Genomic DNA, 19,305 nt, shown 5'->3' with positions numbered 1-19,305 from the left:
AGGCGGGCCGCTGACCTTCGGGGTGGGCTTGAGTGGGGTGCAGGGTCCTTAGGCCCGCAGTAAAGTTCTTGTGGGGTTCAGGCCTTGCTTTCTTCTGGTGGCCAAGCTGGGAATGGAACCGCCCCACCCCCGACTCAGGGCCTGGGGTAGCTTTTGCCTGGACCCTACCTAGCACCAGGCCTGGATGCGGCCTCGCTGGACCCTCTGTCTCCCTTAAGTCAAACCTGGACTTGGGGTGGAAGTGACTCGGGCAGAGCCCCATTCTTACAGGGTGGGAAGGGTTGCGGGGAGGCAGCCCCCTCAGCCCTCCTCTGCCCCCCCTGCCGCCTCTCAGACCTCCTCACCTCATTCTGCTGACCTGTCAGGCACACTTTCCTCTGAAGTCCCCTATGCTCCGGGTGCTACTGTTCCCACACTTTCCCTCCAAATGCCGTCTGCTCCCACCCTAGTCCTGCCCCAGCACTTCCTCACTTACCCTGGCTCTGGCTGGCCACCGATTCCTCCCCTTCTGGCTGCAGAGCCCCTTTTCAATGGTTCTGATCCATCTAACCTTGGCTGTCTCCCTCCTGGCTAAGTCCATCTCTATGCTCTGGTACAGTAGAAGCCCTAAGGCTTTGGAGAAGCTCTTCAGGGACACCCAGAAAGGAGGGGAGTAAAGGGAAGCCCAGGCGGTGAGGATCTGAGCCCCCCAGCTCCTCTTAAACTAGAACCACCCTGTTTATACCTATGTTGTAAACTTGGGTTCCTGTAATGTTTTATTTGAAGGGGGAAAAATTTCTCTTGCTTAAAAACAGAGTTTGAAAATTACTGTTCTTAGTAGAAAGGCTCTGGTTTTCTGTAGCTGTGTGACTTTGGGCAAGTCGCTTTACCTTTCTGGGCCTCAGTTTCCATCTTTGTGAAATGTGAACATTAGACTAATCAGTGCTTCCTAACCTTTCTCATGTCATGGGACACATAAAAAATATGATTATATGTGAATGTCACCTGGAGAAAAAGAGAAGAGAAAGGTAGCAGCCTGGGAACTCCATCCACCTGCTCCTAGCTACCCAGTTACCCACTTTTAAAATTTTTTTTTAGTAGAGACGGGGTCTCACTCTTGCTCAGGCTGGTCTCGAACTCCTGACCTAGAGCCATCCTCCCGCCTCAGCCTCCCAGAGTGCTAGGAGTACAGGAGTGAGCCACAGCGCCCTGCCAGTTACCCACTTTTTATTGGGTCTGTAACTCAGACTTGGCTTACCCACTGCAAAGTTTGAGACCTGAAAATTTGCAAGGGCCCTTCCAGCTCTGACCCCCAAGATCCTCTCCTCTGACCATCTCAGATGGGATGACTGAGACAAGAAGTGGGGGACAGGGGCAAATCATAAGTTTATTGGTTCCTAGCTCCAGGCAGTGCACTGGCCAGGCCACAGGGTTGGGATTAAGGATGGAGCCAGAGTTGGCACTTCCAGATCTCGCCTGGTCCTAGGCTGCTGGGAGAGGGCTCCTTCCACTGGGCTCCTCCTGTCCTGGGTCACGGGTCATGCTGGGGTGCCAGGGCATGTCCTAATTGTGATTTAAAAATGCATCTTGGAAAAATAACTTTGGTGAAAATTCCATGATGGGGCCAGCAGGAAATGGGTGGTGATGTGGCACCAGCTCGGGTTCATTCCTAGAGGAGGCTCTGAGGGGGCACACAAGCTGACCCCCTTCTTCCTGTCCCCCATGTCTCTGTGAGAGGCTTCAGGACAGCACATAGACCTCCAGCAGGTTGGATATGGCATGCATGCGGTAGAAGATGCCGAAAGGCAAGCAGATGTTGACGATGGCTGCCCAGAGGGAATAGCCATAGAATTCCACCTCCACTGTGCTGCTGAAGTGAGGGCGGGCGCCGAACGCAGGCAGGATCCACAGCTGTGCGGAGAGAGGGGAGTGTCATGAGCTGGCCCGGACTGGCACCTGTGGGTCATTTCTGTGGGCTTTGCTGGGCCGTGACTGGATGGGGTGCCCATCCTTCTAGCGAGGTGGACAGTGAGGGCTGGGTGTCAGTGAGTGGGCACCTCCAATGTCTTGGACAGGGCCTGGAACTCTCTAAGGGACCAAGGAAGCATGCTCAACTGAACATGCCATCCCCAGGCTAGGGGTCCACCTGTGATCACCTCTCCCAAAACCTTAGCAGGGCCTAACTGTGGGATGCGGGGAGGAGAGAAGAAGTTTCAATAGATGAAGACATACAAACAGCTAAATCGGCAGCTCTCTCCTAGACAGTTGTGTGCACAGGGGTGGTGTTGGCAGAAGACAGGCCCACAGCAGGGAGTTCAGGGTCTACCCAGAAAGCCACCCCACCCCAGCCCTCCAGGAGCCCTGCTCTCTAGTCTCCCCCCAGCCCCTGCCCCCTCCCCTGGTCTGGGAGTACGTTGAAGCCATAGTCGTGCTTCTCCTGTGGCTGTGAGCTCAGCTGGTTCAGGGGTGGGTACGAGGCAAAGAACAATGGCTTCTAGGCCGCCCCCCCCCCCCGCCGGCCAATTCACTGTGTCCTTGGGCACATCACAGCCTGCCTCTGAGTCTGTTTCTGTGCTATAAAATGAAGGAGATGATGATGATGCTGTTGGAGGTGATTGAGGTTCCCTCAGCAAGAATAGCCCCCCGGAAGGCGGCTCCCAGCCTACAAGCCAGGCCTGGGTGTAAGGGGAGGTGGGGCCGGAGCAGAGGCTGGACGCCAAAGCTGGCCCAAGACAGGATGAGGTTTTGAGCCTTATTGCTTCTTCTGGTAGGGCCAGAGATAGATGAGAACACTTTTTTAAAAAAAGTGAAATTGACTGTGTCGGAGGGCCCCTCCATGGGGTCCTGCACACCTATGGGGACCATGAGTGCATGGAGGTGACCTGTAGGATGGGTGATATGCATGGTGGGACTTCACTAAGAATGTATCTCAGGGCTGTTGGTGCATTTCATGTATTTCATGGGGTAGAATTCACTCTGGGGATGTTCTATATTGGGATATGCTCACAGTAAGTATGTTTCTATATTAGGAATATTTTTGTCTTGGAGCTTATAGCTAAATGGACTGTTTTCATATTGAGCGAAACTTCATTAGAGGTATTTTTTCTACTTGGAATGTACCCACATGGGTACATATTTCTATATCAGAGATAAGAATAATCCCCTACTGGGGCATTTCTATACTGGGTTATAGCTACACTAGGAATGTTTCTCTATTGGGGTGCACCTTCATTCTGAGTGTTTCTGCCCTGGGGTGTTTGCACAGGGAGTGTGTTTGTGTTGGCTGAAGTCTGTTGCTCTCAATAGTTGGCTCTGCTAAATTGAGGGGGAGGCGGCGGCGGCTGTATGTGCCCCCTTCCCAGCTGGTGCACCACTGCACTCTGCTAACAGACCGCTCGCACGTACCCTGATCTCTGCTACTTCCTGATGCTGCTCCAATTATTCTGAGAAGCAGGCAGGTCACAAGTTCCCAGGAGCGGTCACACCTCCCACCTGGAGGTGAGGGACCCCGCCTTTCGCATCAGCTCTCAGCTCCCTCTCACCTCTGCCCAGCTCCCATGTCAGCGTTCCCTGGGACCCTTCCAGCTCCATCCACTGCCTAGATGCTGGAACACTGGGCCTTCATTCCCTCCGTGTGCCCTGAGATTGCTGTTGGCCCAAGGGCTGCAGCTGAGCCCGTCTAAACCTGTCCTTTTCTAGAGAGCTGTAAGATTCTCAGGTGGGCTTGGGCAAGACAGAGAAGGCTAAGGCAATGAACCTGCAAGAGCACCCTTCCTCGCCTCCCTTCCCCGGCCCACTCCCGTCTCTCCCCAGCTACTCACGATGACATTGCAGAGCAGGAGAAAGAGAGAAATGTCTTTTAGGCACCGGCGTCTCCAGTGGCCCCTGGGGGCCAAGATGATGGCCACTGCTTCCTGAGGGCCTGCTGAGCTGGGGCCTGCCGGCCTGGGGCTGGGTGGACAGGCGGGCAAGGAGTGGAGGGCATCCTGGTTGGCAAAGATAAGGCCTTGGCAGGGCTCCTTGGGGGGATTATCACAAGGTTCAGCCCCCGGTGGTCCCCGGTGGAGGCTCTCAATGATGAACACGTTCTGAAAGATGTGCTGAGCAATCATGAGCAGGGCATGGGCTAGGTCAAGCCCTCCTAGCAGGTCCCTGGGCGTGCCCACCGCCACAGCCACGATGGAGTAGTAGGAGATGGCATACTGGCCCAGGGAAGCACCCATCAGCAGGGCCACATCCAGGGTGCGCGTGGGGTTCTTATGGTGGTCCATGACCCGGCGGTCGAAACGGTAGATGACTGAGCCACTCAGGCTGACCAAGGTCATGAGTCCCAGACAGACAATGTTGAAGCTGTAGTAGACGACTAGGGCCTGCTGGGTGTGGCCCTCCTCCTCACTCACTTGGACCTCATAGGTGATGAAGACAGCCAGCCCCAGCAAAAAGAGCAGCAGGCCCAGGATTGGGCCAGCAAAAAATGTCTCTCGGAAGTTGACCGGGGATGGCATGTGGCCATGGCCGGGGGTGGAGGCCAGCAGCCTGCCCACGTTCTTCCACATGATGTAGAGCATGGTAGAGGCGAAGAGGCTGTACTCGATGTTGAAGGGGTACAGGTAGAAGTAGCCCTGCTGGAAGATCTGGCAGACGGCTGTGTTGCAGGGGCAGGAATCTCCTTCGACCGTGCTGCCCACCCGCTCCACTGTGGAGAGAGGGACAGAGGGACGGACTGCCCTCCTGTCTTCCTAGAGACACCTCACCCCTAGCCTGTGACTTTTGTAAGGGCACGGTCTCTGCCTGCCATATTCACCACTATATCCCAAACACTTTCACAGGACCTGGCATGTTCATTCAGGCATGTTCACTCAATAAATGTCCACAAATATTTATTGAGCACCTACTGTGTGTCAAAGACTGTGGGACACATCAGTGCCCCCCAAACCCAATCTGAACCACAGAGCTGCCCATGCCTCCCCATTCCATGCCTCTAATCTCTCCCCACCCTGGCTGCCAGAGCTTAGAAGGTGGCCCTCTTTGGAACCCCTCAAGTTCAAGCTTTCTTGCAGCTCTCCTCGGCATCTGTCTCAGCCCAGAGAGCCAACTGCTGTGCCCAAGTCCCCACTGTGACCCCCTGTCACTTTGGTTTGTACCACACGGAAAGGGACCTTGAGTTGAATCCAGAGTGCACTTTGTAGGATGGCTTGGTCTTGACAAACTCTTTTCATCTTCAGAACTAACCCAGCTGGTTTTGCAGGTGAGGAAACTGAGGCTCAGTGAGGCAGCATGGCCTGGAACAGCAGAGCCAAAGCAAATTGCCTGGCTTCTGCCACTGAGGCAGGCACCTCTCAGCGGGTGTCCCCTCAGCTCTGTGGGCCCACTGTGCTAAGCTGACCATCTCCCCAGGCGGGCTGTGAGCGTCCTCAGGAGTCCTCTTTGTGCAAGGTAGGCCTTTATCAGTCCTGCTGGCCTGGGGCCTCCTTGAGGGCCAGGGCCATGCTTTCCATTCCTGGACCCTCCCATGCCAGGGGTGCGTGTGTGTCTTAGTCATCTCATCTGGTCCTGGCTAGTGGGGGACCTAGAGAGGTTCAGAGAACTAGGGCCAGGGACTGTGGAAGCTGTTCTTCCTTATTATAGCATACTGGTTAAAAGTAAGGATGGGTCTCAATGTTGGCACTTCAAGTTCAAGCTCTGTGACCTTGGGCAACCTCTCCATGCCTTAGTGTCTGCATCTGTAAAATGGGAATATTAACAGTAGCCATCTCGTAGGGAACTTGCGAGGGTTGAACAGTGTTTAAGACACTTAGCACAATGCCTGCACTAAGAGCTCAGTAAATTGTCATGATTATCATCATGATGTGATGATTATTTTTCACCCTTCCCTCCTTCCTGGGCTGTCCCACTTGATCCCATGCTTGCACCATACAACTCCCTTCCCCTTTTCCCAGCTGGATCACCCTTGTCCTTTCTTCCTGGAACCTGGGTCCCTTCCTGGTGGGATGGAGACTGGACAATGGGGCAGGGCTGCAACCTCAAGTGAGAACATGCCCTGATACTCCCCTCCCAGATCACCTACACTATACTTCAGAGGCGGAGCCTGAAGCAGGAGGAGGCCCCTGGCTTGCGCCTTTGCCTCCATGCTCTCGTGAGTGCACAGGAGATTGATGCTGCAAATCCACAAAGCACCCAGCTGCAGGGTCAGGGTTAAGAGGGAACTCACGGTCAGGAGCAATGCGGGTGTGGCTGGTGTTGCCGAGTGCACCGCTATAGGAGTGGGCCTGGTGCATGGATTCATCCACGACAGCCGCCATCCAGATAGCCAGGTTGGTGGTGAGTGTGAACATGAGACCACACCTGTTTGGTGGGGTGGGCAAAGAGGCCAGTGACTCTTTGACTGATCTTGGGTCCCTGGTGAGGTGGAGGATTAGGGACCTCTACTGAGACATGGTGTTGAGAAGTGAGAAAGCAGCCAGGCCCTGTGTGAACAGGGAAGCTGAATTTGGAAGGGACACTTATCTTGGCCAGGATGCCACCCAAGAGAGGGCCGGGGGGTGTCCAGGGGCTCAGGCCACCACCGCTCCCTCCCCTAGGGCAAAAGGCACAGCACTGGGTAGTAGAAGTCAGGCTAACAAAGCAAGAGGGCCTTGGCTGAAACTCCACCCAGGGAGCAGAAAGAGGACCCATGCCCCAGCTTGGAAACCCTCATCTCTCATGCTGGCATGGTGGGCACAGGTGTCGAGCTGCGGTTCTCACCGGGTCAGATCCAGGTGGACGTGAATACAGTCTTTAGCGGAGACCCAGAGAAAGTAAGTCTGTATTGAGAGAGAGTGGTGAGGGTCATTTACTCCACAGATGGGCAAAACTCCAGATTGCCCATGTCCACCCCCAGTACTATGTTCTCTCTGGTCCAAGAGCCCTGTACTAAGTTACCAAGTTCATTTTAGCTTTACAAAATGAGACAGGGAGCATTGTCTCTTTCTATCCTATGGTATAGTTTATATAACAAAGTGGTTCTCTGTTCCTTAAATGTTTGCAAAATGTCACCTGTAAAACTCTCTGGTCTTGGTGGGGTCTTTTTGGGGGGTGGGATGGGGTCAAGTAGATATTTGACTACCTAGTTATTTCTTTCCGGGAGTAAGGCCAATCTCAGGCTAGGTCTTGCTCAGGGTAGAAAGAGTCTCTGATGACTTCTCGCCTCCCTTTGGGCAACATCCCCTGCCAAGCCTCTTCCTTTGTCACCCTGCAAGCCCTTGATCTCATCTGGCTGCCAGCGAATCCCTGCTATGGTATTTGTTGATGTGTGGATATTTATATTTTCATTTTATGTGAGTATTCTTCAAACCCATAAAATGTAAAAGATTAAAATGATGTAAATGCTGAAGCCATAATGTGTTGAGTTGTGGAAAGGAGGGTAGCTGGGCTGATGTTTCAGGGGAGGGCATTATCCATGTGGTCATTCTAGTCATGATAGAGGGCTGGGGTCTGTTCTGGTCCCACGTAAGACCAGTCCCATCTCAGTTCAACCAGAAGATCAATGAAAGTGTTATTTACACAACAACAACAACAACAAAAAACAAACTTGTGTGAAACATCCAAGTTACAGGATACCCTACTTCTTGAACAAATACAGAACACAGGAGCCAAGGCTGAGACACAGCCATGCCTACAGCGGGACCCTGGGCCGATACTGATGCCCTCTACGGGCACCCAAGGAGGGCAAGCCAGATTCTAGGAGACGGGGCTGGCTGTCACAACTCACACCTCCTAGGTGTTAACTACTGGCACTGCTTAGGTTGAAATAAAATCTCAGAGCCCTAAGTAGGAGTTCACATTTAAATATTCCTTCATTAGGAAGTGCTTTCACATTTATGGACTCACATGACTCTCACTTTAATCCTACCCCCAGCTGACCTAACTGCTCAAGGTGGAAGGTGGTATAGACCTCACGTCTCCTGACCCCCTGCCAAGTGTTGGCTCCTTTCCACCATGCACGGACACCCCTTCCACCCACCTGGATGATGACAAACATAGCCTGGATGAGGGGGTGCAGGATCTTGATGGCTGACTGGCACCCAAAGAAACTGGAGTAGTAGCCGGTCTTGAAGACATCCATGACAAGAGTGCAGATCCCAAACAGCACCAGCCCACCTGGGAACCGGGCGAGTGGTGGTGGATCAGAGAGGCAGGACGGAAGGCATGTAGGGCTGAGGATGGGCCCTGAGGATGGGGCTGGAGGGGCAGGTGGGTGGGTGGGTAAGTTGTTGCTTGGCTGGCTGGGGGAACAGGGAGACGGGAGGATGAATGGATGGACAGGTGGGTGGACAGATGGAGTGCGTGACTGATGCCTGTGTGGATGTCCTGCTGAGCCCCCCTGTCTTTGGGCTGCAAAGGTAAAGGCCCTGGCTGGGCTCTCTCTCAACAGCTGCTGGTTCCTGCTCTCTGTCAAAGGCTCATCCATGAAAAGCCTTCTCCAATCCAAGGCAAGGAAGTCCCCCTCCATCCCTGTATTGATCCCTCCTCCAAGACCCTCTCCCTCAGTGGCAGCCCACCTCACCCTCAGCCACATCTAGTCTTCTGGAGGGAACTTCTCACCCCTCTAGGTGGACAGACGTGCACTCCCCATTCCTCCAAGAGCCCCAGCCTGTCGCTCCCACCGTGCCCACCCCACCTCCGTCCCCACCTCCCCTGGCACCTCGGAGCCAGATGGGGCCGGCATGCGGGTCCCGGTAGGGCACGGCGTCGGGGCAGCGGGCCGTGCGCAGGAGGTAGAAGAGGATCCATAGCGTGGTGAGCAGCATCATCGCGGTGAGCAGCGCGAACACGTCGGTGTCGTACACCTCCACCTTGTTGAAGGCTGCGCCGCTGATGAGCGTGCAGGCGAAGAGCAGCACGTTCAGGGCCAGGAGCACCGACAGCAGGCGGCCGCCCTTCTTCCACATCTCGCTGGGTTCCGCCTGTGGCGCCGGCGGGCTCTCCTTGGGGCCCGAGGCCAGCTCCTCAGACATGGCGGGGGTGGCTGCAGGGGTCACTGGAGGGGTCACTGTGGGGAAGGAGAGGACAGGACCTCAGGTCAACCCCGACGGCTCTCTTTCTCCCCATCTTATACCTAGCTTCGGGGACCAGAGAGTCCCCCACCGGGAGGGTGGGGGCTGCGGGTGCTGGAGGAAGCCTTGGAAAGGGGAAGAGAAAGACCAGAGCCCGCCCCTCTCCTGCTCCATGGGAAAGAAAGGAGAGGCAGCGGCACTCCCCAAATCCCACTGCCCTCGGGCCCAGGGCACCCACCTGGCTGGGCCGGGAGGCCACGCTGAGCTGGGGGTCAGGGGGCAGCGAGCGTCTGTTCTCTTCCACGTCGGGCTGGACGGGTGCTTTATACCCAGGAGGGCAGGGTGATTTACAGCCGCAAGAGATCGGCTCCATAAACCTCTCAGTCCCATTCACATGATCCATCTTTTCTCCGAGCTGAAATTTAGGGAAGAGCGCTGGAACCAGATAAGGTTAGATTTATATCTACCTGTTAAGAGGCCCTGCCAGACTCGGGTGCGGCCCCGCACTGCGGCACCCAAGGGCAGCCCCCCACCCACCCCGTGGCCACTGGCGCGCAGCGTTCCCAGCCGCCTGAGCCCTGACAGCTGACGCCCAAGGGACGTCCCAGGACCCGCAGGCCACCGACGGCCTCCCAGCCCCGGCAAGCCCTATACCTTTGTGCTCCTCTGTTGCTGCCCGAGATCGAGACCCCCAGGCCCCCTTGCCCCGATGGCTCTCGTCGTGATCGACGTTCCCTCTTCCTCTATCCCTCCCCGGGTCCCCTGCTCCGCCGGGCGCTGCGAAGTCTAGGGCGTGAGTACCACGTTCCCACGCTGCGCGGGGTCCGCGCTCAGTCCTCTAGCGCCCCCTGCTGGAGCGCGGCTGGCCGATCGTGCGAGAGGCGGCGGCGCCTGGGACTGCCGCGTGCGACTCGCAGACTGTTCTGGTCCTCGAGCCCCCTTTCAGGCCCACTGTACTGAGGTTCAGGACTACCCCTCTACCCCGCCCTCAGACACCCCTCTCCAGCCCTTGGCCCATTCCTTTGACGGGTGGAGAAATCGGGAGCCACAGCGCCAGGGCTCTAGTGACGAGGGACCCCAAACTCTCCCCAGATTGGGGCTCACGGGGCGGGGCGCTGCGGTGGGCACCTGGCGTGAGGGCAGGCCCTCGTGGGTCACCGCTGTGCGCCGAGGGGCAGGGTGTTTAGGACCCAGGGGAAGCCCGGGGCGGCTCCCTGGGCAGCGGGAGCTCTCCACCCCCCACCCCCGCCGTCCGTGAGCGGCTCAGATGTCCCGTTAGCCACGGCTCTGGCGCTCCAGACCCTCCGTCTGCGGCAGCGGGGGCTGGCGGCCCCAGCCCCTGCTCGGCCCCCTCCCCCAACCTCATGCCTCAGCACTAACCCCTCCGCCCTCCCCTGCGGGGGGCATCACCCCGTGCCCCCTGCCCGCCCCATCCAACTCGGGCGCCATGAACGACCAGTACCACCGGGCGGCCCGGGATGGCTACCTGGAGCTCCTCAAGGAGGCCACCCGGAAGGAGCTGAATGCCCCCGACGAGGATGGCATGACCCCCACACTCTGGGCCGCCTACCATGGCAACCTGGAGTCGCTGCGCCTCATCGTGAGCCGCGGGTGAGTACCCCTCCATCCAGCCCCACAGGGGAGGGGGAGGAGCCTCCCAGGCTGCTCCAGCCCCCTGAGACCCCCCCAGACTTATAGCATCTTTCACCCCTCCTCTGAGCTCCCTCCTTCCCCTATGGACAGACCCTGAGGTAGAACCTTGAAGTCTGGCAGTCGTTGGGGAGACACACGTGGAGGGGAACACAAGCCGAGGCATGTGACACTTGTGACCTGGATGTGGGGCTAGGAGGGGAGAAACTGGGATTTGTGGGGTTCATGATGCCGGGGAAGTTGCTAGAGGGAGAGCAAGGTGGGCAAGATCTCCTGGGTGGGGGCCACCTGGAAGCAAGGATGCAGGATGTAGTGAGAGAGCTAGAGAGAAGGCTGAGAAGTCTTAGAGGGGCAGCAGTGGGGGTTGAGAAAGGAAGGCTCTGCACTGCCCCCTCCCCAACCTCCGATCCAGGGGCTCTCCTGGCCAGCACCCACACCTCCCAGCAGGCGAGGTCTCACAGAGCTCTCTCCCTCACTCTGCTCATTCCTGGGATTTATGGGTCCTGTCCACAGTCCAAAATGTCACTGGTTCAGCCAGCCACCCCATTAACTCTGCCTGCACTCCCCCACCATTGCGGGACACAGCTAAGCAATAGAGAGTCTGTGGTGTGCTGGCCCCTGCAGGGGCTTCTCCCCCCTCCCCCTCCCCTTGGAGTTGTCCTGGGGAGAGGGGGTGGGCAGGGTGTCAAGGCTAGGAAAGAGGTTGGGAGGTAGCAGCTAAAGAATTCCACCCAGGACTGCTGAAGTGGGTTCCCCAGGGCTAAGTCACAATCCTGTGAACAACTTCTCTACCCCCAACAGTTTTATAAAGAGAAGTCAAGTTGGTCTGGACACCAGGGTGGCCTGGACAGGACAAGGGGTGGCAGGGATGCCCCAGTGGGGTTAGTATGAACATCTCAGGCCCTGGGAGAGAGGTGCCAGTGCTGCCCTGTGGCCTAAGCACGTGGTGGGTGAGGGAACCCTTCTCTCCCTCTCTGCCTCTCTCCGCCAGGCTGCTCCCTGGGTCCAGCAGCAGTGGCAGCAGCTCCAAGACTAGGCAGTGGAGCCATACTCCAAGAGGCCCAGACTCACTGGCCCCTCCCCCCCAAGAGGGCACACAGTGATTGGTCCTCTACTCCCCCTTCAGAGAGACTCATAGGAGGAGGGGAAGAGGGTCCCCCTTGGTACACCGCCCCCCAACTCCTACAGAGGCTAGGATTGGTGTTCATGGTGGGTGGGCCAGATGTAGGGCAGCCCCTCCCAACATTGTCCAGCAGGACTTGGCAACCAGCAGGGGAAGCTAAGCAGGGGCTGTGTGGGGAGCTGTTGAGACAAGGGAGTGATTCTTCCCCCAGCCCTGGGGTTGGCCTTGTGGCCTCATTAGCAGCATGGGGCAGGAGTGCTGTCTGTGCTGGCCTCCTTCTGGAGGAGCCAGCAGGAGCCTGCCCGGGGTGGGGGGAGGGACAGTCTGGTGTGGAGGATGCTGGAGGGGGTGATCAGGGCTCCTGGACAGGCCCAAGCCAGCCAGCCTCACGGGGCTCCTGAAGATGGGGCAGCCCAGAGACTGGAGGTTCGCTGGGAGGGCGCAGGCAGCCAATGTCTCTCCTCTTTCCTGCAGTCCTGGCTGCCCCCACACTCCCCTCCTGGCCCAGGCCAAGGCCCGACACCTGTGCTCACACTCAGGCTTGCCAGGCCTGGCCTCACTCCCTGCAGACACGGCCAGGCCAGCCCACACGCAAGCACACAACTCACACACACTCACGCGGGGCTCAAGCCCAGCACACCACCCTCTTGTCCTGTTTTACAGTCGCTCTGAAATACGCAGCCACACTCGCCACCACGCCTGCCTAGAGACCCAGACTTGCCCTGGCCCACCACCTCTCTGGGCCAGCTCCCCGCTGGGCGCCATGAATAATTCACTCCTTTCTCTCTGGGCATCAAATATTTATCCCCTGAGATTCCCAGCCCTCCGTTATCTTGGGGAAGGCCCCGCCCTGGCCCCGCCTTCCCTGTCGCCCCACCCCCTGCGTGGCCGTGGCCATTTTCCCCCTGGGCTCCCTCCAGGCCAGTTTGGTGGCTCAGGCCTGCAAGTCTCCCGGGGTCAGGGAGGTCTCAGCCCTCAGGGCCCTCTGGGTCTGCTGTGCCTGTGCGGAGCCCCTCCCCGCCCCACCTCCTCCACCTCGGCCCCGCCCATTCTCCCCGCAGGGGTGACCCAGACAAGTGTGACATCTGGGGCAACACGCCCCTGCACCTGGCAGCTGCCAATGGCCACCTGCACTGCCTGTCCTTCCTGGTGTCCTTCGGGGCCAACATCTGGTGCCTGGACAACGACTACCACACGCCGCTGGACATGGCCGCCATGAAGGGCCACATGGAGTGCGTGCGCTACCTGGACTCCATCGCGGCCAAGCAGAGCAGCCTCAACCCCAAGCTGGTGGGCAAGCTGAAGGACAAGGCCTTCCGCGAGGCCGAGCGGCGCATCCGCGAGTGCGCCAAGCTGCAGCGCAAGCACCACGAGCGCATGGAGCGGCGCTACCGGCGGGAGCTGGCCGAGCGCTCCGACACGCTCAGCTTCTCCAGTCTCACGTCCAGCACCCTGAGCCGCCGGCTGCAGCACCTGGCGCTCGGCAGCCCCCTGCCCTACTCGCAGGCCACGCTACACGGCACCGCTAGGGGCAAGACCAAGATCCAGAAGAAGCTGGAGCGGCGCAAGCAGGCCGGCGAGGGCACCTTCAAGGTCTCCGAGGACGGCCGCAAGAGCGTGCGCTCGCTCTCGGGCCTGCAGCTGGGCAGCGACGTGATGTTCGTGCGCCAGGGCCCCTACGCCAACCCCAAGGAGTGGGGCCGCGCCCCGCTCCGGGACATGTTCCTCTCGGACGAGGACAGCGTCTCCCGTGCCACGCTGGCGGCCGAGCCTGCCCACTCGGAGGTCAGCACCGACTCAGGCCACGACTCCTTGTTTACCCGCCCCGGCCTGGGCACCATGGTGTTCCGCAGGAACTACTTGAGCAGCGGGCTGCATGGGCTGGGCCGCGAGGACGGGGGGCTGGACGGGGCGGGCACGCCGCGGGGTCGGCTGCAGAGCTCCCCCAGCCTGGACGACGACAGCCTGGGCAGTGCCAACAGCCTGCAGGACCGCAGCTGCGGGGAGGAGCTGCCCTGGGACGAGCTGGACTTGGGCTTGGACGAGGACCTGGAGCCAGAGACCAGCCCGCTGGAGACCTTCCTGGCCTCCCTGCACATGGAGGACTTTGCCGCCCTCCTGCGGCAGGAGAAGATCGACCTCGAGGCGCTGATGCTGTGCTCTGACCTCGACCTCCGCAGCATCAGCGTCCCCCTGGGGCCGCGCAAGAAGATCTTGGGGGCCGTGCGGCGGCGGAGGCAAGCGCTGGAGCGCCCGCCTGCCCTGGAGGACACAGAGCTGTGAGTGCCCGGCCTGGAGGGGTGGAGGGTGGGGGTTGGAAGGCCACTGGGGAGGGGGGATATGCCTGTTTAGGAGTGGGAGGGGGGATAATACCGTGTTTCCTAAAATCTAAGCCACCATCAGTTACAAGAGGCCCCACTATTTTATTTACCACCAGCTCAGAAAAAGAAACTGCCAATTTAATGGCCACTCGAGGCATAAGGTAAAATGCACCTCGAATTTGGAAATGTGGATAGGATGTTTCTGAGCGCTAGCTGTACCCACTTCCCAGGCACTGGGCTGTGCCCTTGAACAAGTCCTCTTGCTTAGTCCCCCTGAACTCTCCTGTGCGGTGGACTGTCTCACCCCATTTTGCAGCGGATGCGCAAGTGTGGGTTCAGAGGGTTAGAATAGCGCACCCCAAGGTCCTGCTGCTGCTCAGTGCGGAGCTGGGCTTGATCCCTGCTCTGTGCGGCTCTAGAGCCTGGGCCAAGGTGAATCCCATGACGTGGAAGGTGTGGCAGGTCCTCTCAATTGCCTGAGCCCTTAGATATTTTACCTGCCAGAACCCTGCAGGAACATGAGCAAATGCCCCCAACAGGGCTGATAGTGCCTGGGAGGCAGAGTTGTCTTGTTCAAGCAGCCATCACAGTTGCCCAAGGCTGCCACCACGCTGGTGCTGTTGGTGGGTCCCTGCCCTGGCCCCTCCCCGATGGCATCCCTAGAGCCCAGCAAAAACTGCCCCTCCTTAGGTATCTATGGCCTTTACCTTGAATGGCTGGGGTGGGGCTGGGTGTGGGGAGGCAGTCTGGTTTAGAGTTTGGGGAATGGGGGGTCACCTTTAGGCCAGTGTCCCCCATCCCTGACCATCAGCCTGCCCGGAGAGTGGGGAGGCCAGGTCAACTAAATGGCTGGTCCTGGTTGAACTGATGGCTCCGAAGGCCCTCATCTCGGGTCTGTTTCTTTCTATCTCTTCCTCCACAGATAACCAGGGGCTTCTCTCCCCAGACCAAAGTGAATTGCAAGTTGCCACAACTCACGACGGTGGGGGCATGAGGTCCTCACAGCTGCCAGCCCTACGGCCCCCTTCTCCAACAGCAAGGACCATGTGGGTTGTCTCCTTTGAAAGCCTGTCCACACCCTGAAGCAGAGGGTGTGGCCTGGAGGCACCCAGAGGGGCAAGAGAACATCCCAGAGCACCATTTCTGAGGGGTCCTGAAGGCCCTGAACCACCCCCATCTGAGCAGCCCTACAGGACATGTGGCTTTGTGGAAGCCCAGGCTCAGAGGGAGGGTAGGGCACCAGAGCTGGATGGGAGTAGGGGGTGGGCAAGGGGGCATGGCCTGTCACAAGTGCCACTGTCTCTCCCCTGCCTCCTCCAAGGGGCTGTGTCCAGGCTGGAGACTTGCTGACTTCCTACATTTGTGTGATGGGAAGAGTTTGGGCTGCCTCCCCTCCCCCATACACCCCAGAGGGGAGGTTCCCCAGCCAGACTCTTCAGCCAAATGCCCTTTCAGTCCCCACCCCATCCCCAAGCACAGCCAGCCCTCTGGTTCACCCACTGCCATGGCCCGGAGCCGGACAGCCAGGCTGGGTGGGTGGGCGTGACTGGCGCCCTTCCTAGCTCACCCTGGGGTAGAGTCCACCCTGTCTTCTTCCAGCCTCCCCTGCCTTTGTTGTGCAGCCTGGCCCTCCCAGGGACCCCATCGGGCCAGGGCACTAGATGCAAGGTGCTAGAGCAGCAGGCTGCAGTATTATAGGCCCAGGCTGGCGGGCACGGGCCAGCCTACAGAAAGGCATCTGCCAACTGCCTCAGAGTCCCCCAGGCCCGAGACAAGCAGACAGGGCAGGCTGGGTGTTGGGCCTAGTGTGGACATGTCCTGCGATGTGACACTGGAGGCTGTGGATAATCTAAACTGCTGATTGTCCTCAGGTCCCCAGGGCTGTGTGTGTGTGTGTGTGTGTGTGTGTGTGTGTGTGTGCGCGCGCACACGCGCACGCACTGAGGGTTGGTTGGTGGTGTTTCCTCGAGGTCTGGAAGGGACTGGGCTGCTTCATTATTCTTCATGGATTGTGGGTGAGTAACAGCTCACCTGTGTCGCAGCTCTGTGATGGGGGTAAGACCAGGAGAAAGGCCAGCCCAGAGGGTACCTGTGTCCTCAGAGCTCTCCAGCCAGACTGACGTCATGTGTGTGGAAGAACCCCTCAGGAGCCCCCACACACGTGTGTGCATATTCACACCCCACACAGATGTGCCCTTCCTCCTCTGTCAGCAGCGGACCCTCCATCCCTGACCTTGGCTTGGGAAGCAGCCCCCGCTGGGAGCAAGGCCACAGCCCCAGCTCCTCCCTGGTCCCGCTTGACTGGGCCAGGGGAGACAGAGTCCCCAAAGGCCTCTCTCTGGTCTGTTGTGGGGGGCCCCATCCACACATGCCCAGAGTGGGGGTGTGAAGGAGGTGGCTCCTGTCCCACTGCAGGACACTGAGGGCTGGGCTGCCTGCCACTGCCACCCAGAGCCCACCCCAGCCCTTCTCCCTGTTCTCTGGGCCTGAGCCCTGGGGCCACCCAAGTGCCGACTCTTCTTTCCTGGGGCCCCAGGTGCCACCTTTCTCTCCTGTTCCTGGTCCATTTACTGTCTCAGCCCCTCCCGGGTCTCCCGGTGCTGGGATGGGATGGGCTCTGGGGTCCCCCATTGTACCACAAACCCCTCTCTCAAGCTCATTATCACTTTTGTAGAGAATGTTCTCCATCGTTGTCATGCCTGTGTCTTGTTTTTTAATCCTTTGGGGATGAGGTGAAGAGAAGAGGGTGGGGAGAGGGAGAAGGTCTTCTCTGTGCCTGTGAGGGCCAGGTCCTCTTCCCTGGAGGGGTCCTTGTGCCCCCACCTTGAGCACCTTTGCAGGGCGTCTTTGCAGGGGTCACTTCCGGCATCCCTGGCCCTTGCCCTGCTCTGCTAGCTCGGTCCAGAATTAGGAGCCGAGGAGAGGCAGGGTTAGGAAGAACAGGGACAGGAGAGGCCCCCGCAGCTGAGCCAGGAGGGTGGTCCAGGCTCCAGCCCTGTTTCCAGAGCCTGCAGCCACTGAGGGCAGGGTGACTCTATCTCTCTTCCCACCAGGGCCTGCCTGGGCTTCCCCAGGGATGGGCAGAAGCTGTACCCCTGGAGGCTGCCACCTGTCACCCAGGCTCTGGGCCTTTCACCCTGGGAAAGGCTCCAGAGAGGCTTCCACTTGCCTGACCACTGCAGACAGGTCTTGGGCAGCCTGATTTAGAGCCCTCCTTTCTCCCAGGGCTGAGTCTCCTTACGCTGTAAACAGTGGGCTGTTTTCTCAGTCGAGTCTGGGCAAGAGCCCTGGAGTCACCTTGCTCTGTCCCCTGAGGATGCTGGGCCAATTGCTTCTGCCAAGGGGAGTTCAAGACAGTCCCCGCCCCACAACATCAATCACAGAGGTCCACAGATACTTCAGTGCAAGACGGTTGCCTAGCAACCATCCAGAGGTTCTGGGCCGCTTTCCTCCACTTTATAGATGGAGAAACTGAGGCCCACGGGGTAGGGGAGGCCCAGGACGCAGGCCTTCCGGCTGCTGCCACACTTTCCTCACACCCAGCCTGCCAAGGGGGCCAGCGAGACCCGATCCCACCCTCCTGGCCCCCTGGTGCGCGTCTTCCTGCGACCCCTGCTGGCCATCCTGGACGCTGCGCCTACCTCAGGAAGGACCCGCTGGTCCTCGCTGCGACGGTCTGGCCCAGGACATGGGATGAGGAGGACTCGCGGTCAGGGGACAGCGGATGGGAGCTTCAGCGTCCAGGCAGACACTAACCAGAAGCAGCAGGACGGGGGGGTCCCGCAGGCCAGCGTGGCTCGAGGTTGGAAACCGGGGGCGGGAGCAGGGGCGGCTCCAGGGAGCCTGCGGGATGTTAAACATAAGCAAAGGGAAGGATCTTACACGACAGGGACTCAACTTTTTTGTTTCATTCCCCTAGTAATTTAGATCAAGGCTAGGGAAATTCTAAACGTTTAGAATAGTCAATGGTGCTTAACCTTTTGGGATTCGGGTCTGGTAAAATTAGGGACACTTTTCCTGGAACAGTGCATGTTGCACACACACTGGTAGGCAGTTTTGCTCATAATTCCAGGTAGCTCTTGGAGCTGGAGAGCCCAGAGAGGTCCAGGCACTCCATGGGTTAAGAAGCTCTGGTTAGACGGCTGTGCATCCTAAGTGAGATTACCCACGATGGGGTAGGGGTGGTGGAGTGAATCAGGCAGGAAGCCCTCCGAGGCATGCATGCGGCCCAGCCCTCTCACTTCCCAGGTGAGGCAAATGAGGCCCAGAGGGGAAGGGGCTGGGCAAGGTCACAGAGCAGCCAAGTGGGCAAAGCAGCACCAGGTCTCCCGGTGCCTTCCATGGAACCCACAGCCTCCTGTCCCCATGTGACTGTCCCAGAAGGCATGGCACCCCTATTCCCCCGTGCATGCTGTGTCACCTTCTCTGAGATAAGCCCAGGCTGTATGGAAGGTGGCAGGACTCAGCGGATGGCCAGGTGTGGGCGGCAAAGCTGGCTCTGCCCCTCTTCAGCTGTGTGGCCTCGGGTAAGTTCCCCAGCCTCTCGTTTCCATATGCAGAATAGGTATTATAATAATCGTGTTACCCCCACAGGTTATTAGGAGGGTGAGATGAGAATGCATAAAAAGCACTTAGCACACTACCTGGTATTTAGTACACATCAGTTGATAATGGCCGTGGTTATTGTTGGTCTGTGACTGGCCCATGGGATACTCCTTGCATTTGTGGTCGGCCCAGCCACCAAGTAGGTGGGTCCTAGGCAGTCCCAGGGAGCAGTGCTGCTTTTCTGACCCTCTGTGAGAGTGTGCCCCTCCCCCAACACCACTGGCTCTGGGAGAGGTCCCTGAAGGCATCCTCATCTGACCTGCCGCAGGGCTGCTGACAATCCCGCCAGTGGCTGAGGAATGGTCAGCCAGCCAAGGCTGGGCCCCCACCCAGTGGGAGGAGCCTAGGCCCAGAGCTGTCCCTGGGGTGCCCAGGGAGCTGGGCGTCTTTTCTGGAGGGGGATTCACTCCCATTATTCCACTGTCTGAACTTGAGAGGTTTCCAGAAGCTTTCCTCGGCACCTGTGAGGCAGGCAGGGAGGGTTACTTTCAGCCCTACATAGATGAAGAGATTGAGTGTCAGAGAGGTTATGTGATGTTCTCTTAAGGAACACTCAGCCTCCCTGACCTGGGTCTCTTAGGTCACCCCCATT

The 19,305-nt window shown here is 58.6% G+C and overlaps 2 protein-coding genes across 3 annotated transcripts; one reads left to right on the top strand and one right to left on the bottom strand.

The window, feature by feature from the left end:
• Positions 1-1,719: 1,719 nt before the first annotated feature.
• On the bottom strand, positions 1,720-8,975 carry OTOP2 (otopetrin 2). Its single transcript, XM_045569867.1, has 6 exons — positions 8,663-8,975; positions 7,982-8,118; positions 6,724-6,782; positions 6,191-6,324; positions 3,801-4,675; positions 1,720-1,890 (listed from the first exon to the last, which is right to left on the bottom strand). The coding sequence occupies exons 1-6, from the start codon at positions 8,973-8,975 to the stop codon at positions 1,720-1,722; spliced, it is 1,689 nt and encodes a 562-aa protein (XP_045425823.1).
• Positions 8,976-10,277: 1,302 nt separating this feature from the next.
• On the top strand, positions 10,278-15,370 carry USH1G (USH1 protein network component sans). 2 transcript variants are annotated; one of them, XM_045569865.1, is made up of 3 exons: positions 10,278-10,625; positions 12,849-14,066; positions 15,031-15,370. In XM_045569865.1, the coding sequence occupies exons 1-3, from the start codon at positions 10,462-10,464 to the stop codon at positions 15,032-15,034; spliced, it is 1,386 nt and encodes a 461-aa protein (XP_045425821.1). In that variant the 5' UTR covers positions 10,278-10,461; the 3' UTR covers positions 15,035-15,370. The 2 variants fall into 2 exon arrangements, with proteins under 2 accessions (XP_045425821.1, XP_045425822.1); XM_045569866.1 differs by lacking the exon at positions 15,031-15,370 and having other exon boundaries at positions 10,462-10,625; positions 12,849-14,070.
• Positions 15,371-19,305: the final 3,935 nt, after the last annotated feature.

The sequence above is a fragment of the Lemur catta genome, chromosome 15, assembly GCF_020740605.2.
Source record: "Lemur catta isolate mLemCat1 chromosome 15, mLemCat1.pri, whole genome shotgun sequence".
NCBI lineage: Eukaryota > Metazoa > Chordata > Mammalia > Primates > Lemuridae > Lemur > Lemur catta.
The sequence above is the reverse complement of the archived record's forward strand: the minus strand, read 5'-3'. Positions and strand labels throughout refer to the sequence as shown.